The 7400-nt window shown below is 47.0% G+C and overlaps 1 protein-coding gene across 1 annotated transcript; it reads right to left on the reverse strand.

The window, feature by feature from the left end:
- Positions 1-427: 427 nt before the first annotated feature.
- Positions 428-6417, reverse strand: LOC143670443 (uncharacterized protein CXorf49-like). The gene is made up of 6 exons (XM_077145237.1): positions 5108-6417; positions 2485-2653; positions 1890-1966; positions 1572-1617; positions 771-812; positions 428-665 (listed from the first exon to the last, which is right to left on the reverse strand). Exons 1-5 carry the CDS (start codon positions 6290-6292, stop codon positions 772-774), a joined length of 1518 nt encoding a protein of 505 aa, XP_077001352.1. The 5' UTR covers positions 6293-6417; the 3' UTR covers positions 428-665; position 771.
- Positions 6418-7400: the final 983 nt, after the last annotated feature.

The following is a 7400-nucleotide window of genomic DNA, read 5'->3' on the forward strand; positions in this document are numbered from 1 at the left end:
GAGTGATTGTTACCAGGATTTCAACATTGCAAAACCAAAGGGTACTGCTTCACTCTGAAGTCATGCAAATGGTGCATTCTGGAATCAAGAAAGAATATTTCACATGGCAATTCTGGCAGCCCCAAAGTGTGTAGCCATACCAGACATAATGAGAACAGGTAAGAAGGATCAGGGTTCTAGAAAACAGAAATTACTTCCTGCTGAAAGGAAAGGGGGAAAACGGTGATGAACTGGAGCTAGTAGAACAAAGAAAAGGAGACTGGGAAAGAACCTGAAGGCAGGTAGTGGAAAAGGAAGAAATGCTAATGGAGCAGGGCTCAACTCTAGGAGACCTAGAGTGCTATGGGGACCCTGACTGCAAGGCTAAAGGTTGGTCCAGCTCCCCCACAGAGAGAAAGTAGACCACAGAATGCAAGAGGTACTTTATTTTAAAACAAAAGGAAGCATCCCTGCACCACACACCCCCAAATACAAAAAGGGAGATCATGGAATATGAGAGATACTTTAATTTGAAACTGCTGTGAACTGGGATTGGAGGAGAAAAACAAAGGGAAAGAGAAAAAATCCTGGTGGAGGTAGGAGAACAGGAGGGATCCAGCCTGGCTGCCGCTTCAGGGCTCAAAAGGTACCAGCTGCTCCTCTGGCATGGGGATGCTGGGTTCAACCTGTCAAACAGAGTAGAATCAGAGAAGAGGCATAAACAAGGGCCAGCCCACAGCCCTCCTGAATAGCCAAGCCTGAGGGAGGGGTATGGTATGTGTAACACTCACTTTAAAGGGCCTGGAACTCATCAGTGAGGCTCTGCAGAACCGCTGAAACAGAGAAAGGTATAACCAGGCCCTCCAAACACAGGGAGACAGAAACCCATCTCCTCATTCCCATAGGGAATAGTCAAACCCCGCAACGTGACACCCGCTCCAGCCATTATCCCAGCAACCCAGGGACTGACTCATCTACCCATCACCTGAATTAAATGTGGAAATGTTTCCTAAACTGGAACACAATGTACCAGTGGATCTCAAACTTTGGTGCATATCACAGCAACTTAGAATTCATTTACAACAACATAGGCCTTTACAATGCAAAAAGGGAACCCTAATGTAAACCATGGGTAATAATGTAATTATGCTAATATTCTCTCATTGATTCTAACAGATATAGCACACTTATGCAAGGTGGTAATAATGGGGGGGTATGGGAACTCAGTATTTTCTGGGTGAATTTGCTGTAAACCTACAACTTGTCTTCTATGAAAAATAAAACAGAATTGTGCACACCCCACACAAAGCAGCAGTTAAAGGGAACATAAATGAGGTATCTGTAAATGTCCTAAGGGAAGATGATGTCTAGACCTTGTTGGCAAAGTGTACATTCAGTTCCTACAAACCATTCATATTCATGTACATACCAGGACTTAAATGCAGAAAAGACTCCAGGCCAGGTCTGCTAGGTCCTCCATCCACAGGAATGTTGGACTCTGTGGGGCAGCCTGCCCTGCAACCCACCCCACCCTCAGGTTCCACACTAAGATACCCTGGTAGGCCCCTGCCCCAGCCTGATGTACTTCATACCAAGTTGATGTTTGAGGTCATCAATTTCTTTCTGTCGCATGAGACACTAGTCCAGCAGATACCAGAAAAAGAGAAAGTATTAGTATATTCCTGCCAACTCTCTCCTTGTCCTCCCCTCTAACCCAGGCCCTTCCATCTCCACATCCCAAAGCCCAATGGCTAGACTATAATGGGATCCGCAATGGAAAGGAGGTAGTTCCCTTCTGCGGGGTGGGGAGAGTGGGATGGATAATGAAGGAGGCAGCCTCAGTCAGTTTAATCTGGCCTCAGATCCCACTATCTAATATGGACTCAGGTTTCTAGGAATCAGAGCATTACCCCAGGGCAGTCTTGTGCTTCAGGTGGTTGCTGTTGCCTTTCATGTCTTGAGGAAAGGTCAAGGGGCTCCTGGTGACCTGAAAGAGAACAGGCCTAGGAATGAGGTGTAAAGGACTTAGTGGGGTCTAAAGTGAGGCAGCACCACCATCTGCTGGCAATAAGTTGTCCCTGCTCTGCCCAGCAGCTGAAGCATTCCCTCTGGGCCTGCCCTACCTGTTGTCCAGTCTAGGCCCATCAGAGACTGTGGCCCCAGGAAGTGTGGCTTTGAGTCCATGCTGGCAGAACTGCAGCCACAGCCAGTCCCTGAGATGAGCAGTGTGGCTGAACAGGCCGTAACACAAAAGGTTCTGTTCCTCTGAAAGTCTACTTCTGGAAATGGAGTTCAGAGCACTGCCACAACTCACTTCTAATGGCCAATCCCCACGCAGATGATCTGGCTAAAAGCCAGCCCTGTCTATACCATGTTTCCTGTGAGAGTAGAAGGCTAGGCAGAAAGGCCTGAGAACAGGGCTGAAGAACCAGAACTGACAGAGCCCGAATTTTCCCTCTTCACCTCCCCTTCTCCCCTCACGTCTACCAAACCCACCAGACTCACCTAGTATAGGCCCCCTGGATGTAGGCCCCCTGGGATTGATGCCTCCCTGAATCAGGGCTAGGGGCTGTGAGCTTCCAGGAACTTGGGGGTTCCTGGTCTTGGGGTCTCTACTGCTGAATTCTCCACGACGCATGGACAGGCTAGATAACTCCGGCCAGTTTGATGGACGCTAAAAGAAAAAAAAAGTCCTGGTTGATTTGGGGAGGTGGGGTGTAGGTGTGGGGGTGTGCACACACGTGCACACGTGTAGTGGCTGGAGTGAAGCAGGGAATTGGGAGGTGAATTAAGAGGCTAATCTTAACAGTTTCTCCCTCAGTCAATCCCAAGTCAGGAGGCAGACCTGAGTCAGGGAGAACAGTGCAGCAGTGAGAAAGCCCAGGCCCCTTCAAGAAAGGCTTAGACAATAGCTGGGAAATGGGAATCAAGAAGCTTGCAGCAATGCTGTGAATGAACCTGTGGGACATTTGGTGAGGCAAGATAAGCCAAAAACAGATGAACAAATATTATATGATCTCATTTAGAAAATATTTATAAGAAAATTGGGGCCAAGATTGTAAGCTCTTATAGCAGTCACATTTAGTCCAGACCAATAATTTTATTTCTGGATTTTGAGAGGTTATATATATATATAACCTGGTATTTAGAGATAAGAACGAAGCCATTCAGGTTGGGATTAAGGTAATTCAAAATAAAAGGGTAAGGAAGACATTGTCTGTGTTTTAGAACCTCACCTGTTCTATGAGACCAAAGGAAGAAAAATTTATTTTTTCCAGAACCTAAATTTTCTGTAGCACGTGGTCTAACTTAACCTGTCTGGTTAGATCATTTAAACAACCCAAACACAGGGAGCCCAGAATAAGAATGAGGGCCTTTAATGCTGTATAGCTTAATGTAATGCCTAGATACATCCCAGAGTATATTAAGCAGATAACCAAAAAGTATTGGCAAAGTCCCTTGAGGGATGGGACTAAAATTATGGAACTATTAAATTTTACCACCAGGGAAATTATTGATACTGTGTCAAACATTAGGGACACCCAAATCAATAGGCCAAGCCCTTGATCTTGAGGCCTACACTTGTGAAGCTTATTTATGTAGCAGAGAAGCTTAGCCTACCTATACGTATGCCTAAGAGTTACCTCTGAAGGAACTCTCTTGTTGCTCAGATGTGGCCTCTCTCTCTCTCTAAGCCCAACTCAGCAAGGGAAGTCATTGCCCTCCCCTCTACGTGGGACACGACATCCAGGGGTGAAAGTCTCCCTGGAGGCGTGGCAGATGACTCCCAGGGATAAGCCTGACACTGGCACTATGTGACTGACAATGCCATCCTGACCAAAAAGGGGAAAAGAAGTGTAACAAATAAGTTATCAGTGGCTGAGAGAGTGCAACTAGAGTCAAGCTGCACTCTGGAGGCCACATGCAAGCTTCAGTTAGATGTGGCTACCTATCATAGCTTGCCAAACCCCATCCAAAACCATTCCTGCCAATCCTAAAGAACACCTTTAGGGCGTTATATGACACTACAAAAACACCATGCACTGGGCGGGCCGCGGTGGCTCAGCGGGCAAAGTGCTTGCCTGCTATGCCGGAGGACCTCGGTTCGATTCCCGGCCCCAGCCCATGTAACGAAAACGGAGAAACAAAATACAATAAAACAAGAAAATGCTTAAAAGATGTTTCCCTTTCTTCCTCTCTTCCTTCCTTCTATCCTTCCTTCCTTCTCTCTGTCTTTCCTTTAAAAAAAAAAAAAAAAAAAAAAAACACCATGCACTAGGATTACTTTCCAGAAACCTACAACCTCCAGATGGGTCCCTAGACAAGTCCTGAAATGCAGAGAGGCTAGCCTCTCCAAATATCAACTAGTTCCATCCGCCATTCCATATTATTGACAACCTCTTTCAACATGAAAAAATAGATATAGCCCATATACCCCTAAAGAGTGGGAGAAAGATTAAGGTGATGGTGGAGTTATACAGAGAAGGCAGAGTTTAACAAATGAGTATGATTGCTGAATCATTACATTGATATTTCTTTTAGTCTCCAGTATCTTGGAGCAGCTAGTAGTAAAATCCTAAAATTGTGGAATTGTAACCCATATCCAAACTCTGAAATCTGTTCTACAACTAATTGTTGCAGTGGGCTTTGAAATTTATTGCTTTTGTATATATATGTTATTTTTCACAAAAAAAGAAAGAAAAAAGTCGATTGTGATGACAAAGCACAGCTATATGATGATATTGTGAACCACTGATTGTACACTTTGGATGATTACATGGTATGTAAATATGTAATATATATCAATTTAAAAAAATAAAAAAGAAGCTTGCAGCCCAACCTCTAAGAAGTTGGCCAATCCAAATCAGCTGCCAGTGTTTGATTCTTTCCCAGTCTTTCTCCAGAGAGGAGGCCAAAAATGTGTGACAGTTGAGAACAAGGCCTGGCACATGTTCAATGCTCTCTTTATACCTGCTCCTTTTAAAATGATCCCGGTTTGGCATCCTAATGACCTTGGGCACCCAATGGCATGCACTGAGTAAACAATAGAAGGGGCACATGTGAAGATGTGTGTGCTGAGTGTGTAGAGGGAGGTGAGGAGAGGAAAGGAAAAGGATAGCCTACTCACTTGGCCCTTTGGAACTGGATCTCTGTTTAGGTCGTTCTCTTCTCCGGACACCAGCTGATACTCCCTTGACCTATACGACACAGGTTTCTTCCCAGAATTGCTGTATGTGGGCTGTTTGGTTGCCGAATGCACCAAAGATCTCTTGGATCTCCCAAGTAGTGGAAGACCAGAGATTGGGGGGAAGGTGGGTGGTGCCAGGCTGCCTCCTGAGACTCTCTGCCCAAAAGTAGGAAAGGCCTGGTATTTTTTCCCCAGGGCAGCTTTAGAGGTACCACTGCTGGATTTCTTCACCTGGGCCACCTTCTTCTTAGTGGTAGCATGAGGCAGGCCACTTGTAGCAGCAGCTCCCACGTAGTTAGGCTTGTTGCCTTGCTTCCCTGAGACCACAATTGGCATTTTCTTAGATGAGACCTCAAGTTCTCCAACAGGCTGCTGATCTATGGCTGATGTGAACCCACGAGGAGTGGCCACCTGGAAAGAGCCTGGACGGGGAAAGAGGGTCTCCCTGACTTGGCGATTCAAGCGTCGGGGTGCGTCTCTGGGATCCTCTGGGCTGCTGAACTTTGCTTGGCGGCCTCCCTTGGGGTAAATGTGCACCCTCATCAGCTGTATCTCACTGAAGTCATCTGATGACTCGGGGTCAGAAGGTAGCCCGACCATGCCTTTCTTCGAGGGCTGCTGGAGATCCACAGGGATATTCAGCCCACTTTTAGGGCCTCTTCTAGGCTTTCCCCAGGCCCGGCCTCTGGGAGAAGCCTGCTGTGACTTCTCAGAGCTAGGCGAAGATGTGCTTCTACCATTGGAACTTTTGTCTAGGTCTGCCCAAATGCTGGACATTTGAAAAGCACGGTTTTCGCAGGATGGGTTTCTCTGGACCTCCGGAGTGTCCTGGTCAGTCAGCTGCTTGGCGACGGCCACAGATTCCTCAGCAAGTTGGGGCGTGTAATCCAGAGTGTCCTCTTTCTCGTCGGCTGGCGAGCCAGGTCGGCCTTCCAGGCCCCACGGCATTGACCCTGTCGCTTCTATTACTTCCTGCTCGGCCTGGAGACCCTCCGGGACCAGGAGCCCACCCTCACCCTCACCGCTCTGTGGAGCCCGCACATCAAGGTCTCGTCCGGGTCCCTGCTTGAGGCCTTCTGGGCCGAGATCCGCTCCGCGAACAGACACCTCATCAGGGGAGCTCATGTCAATAGTCGGTGGCTTCGGGTCAAGAGTTGAAGAATGTCCTTGGTGCGCAGACCAAGCAGATGGCTTGGGCCAAACTAGGCCGCTGTCGCCCCACAGCCACAAGAGATCGCCACAAACAACGCGAGATCACTTCCGTTTGACTTCGAGTCTCGGCCCTTCTCATTCGCTCTCCCTCAGCCAACCAGATCTCTTGTTGGTCCGCCCCATGAACATGTGGCCAGAAAGCACGAGCACCATTGGTTTCCTCCAAAGCCCATTGTTTGCCTGAAGTTGATTTGGTGGTTTGTGGCTCTGGCTCATCTCTTTCTGCCCCTCCTCCTCTCAAAGGGAGGCTACCTTTGAATTAGAGCCGCATCCGAGCGTGCCTCAGTTCTCCCTTTGTGAAGCAGGAAAATAGGTGTCCCGCTCTCTTGGGGTTGGGAGGAGGGGATGTAGTGATGGATGTGAAGCTCTTAGGACAGAAATTATCTGCAAGCCAATATTCCTAAAGCACGACACACAACTTAATAGGAATATGGACAAAAGATGCCAACAGTTACTAATCAGGAGTCACGGTGCCTTTTCTGTAAAGGGCCAGAAAGGAAATCTTTTAGGTTTACCTACGGTCTCTGTGGCAACCACTCAGCTCTGCCTTGTTCCGGAAAGTGGCCACGGGCAATCGGAAAACCATAGATTGTAATGTGGGTGTCGAAAGGAATGAATAATAAATGTTTTTTAGATTTCAAAAGCATTTTGAGCTTAATAGACCAAGTTGCAGAACAATGCATAGCATTGGATACAAATTTTTAAGTTTAAAAACCCAATTACAATCCTACATGTTGTCTGTGGATACATGCATATCTACATAAAAGTATCTTTAAAGGTCTGGAAGGACACATAGCAAACGTCTAATACTGGCTATAGGTGACAGTAGCAGCAGTGGATGGGTGGGTGAGCACCCAGTTTTTGTCATAGATTTACTGAAACCAATGGTTAGGATCTTCCCTGAACTGAGCTCCCCTGATATATGAGGAATAATCCCCTTCCTTTGGTATTTATAAAACTCTTGAGGGTTAGAATTTCCCTTGGTTGCAACCCAACCCTTACTCCAACAGGCCTCCATTCT

Source organism: Tamandua tetradactyla, chromosome X, assembly GCF_023851605.1.
Source record: "Tamandua tetradactyla isolate mTamTet1 chromosome X, mTamTet1.pri, whole genome shotgun sequence".
NCBI lineage: Eukaryota > Metazoa > Chordata > Mammalia > Pilosa > Myrmecophagidae > Tamandua > Tamandua tetradactyla.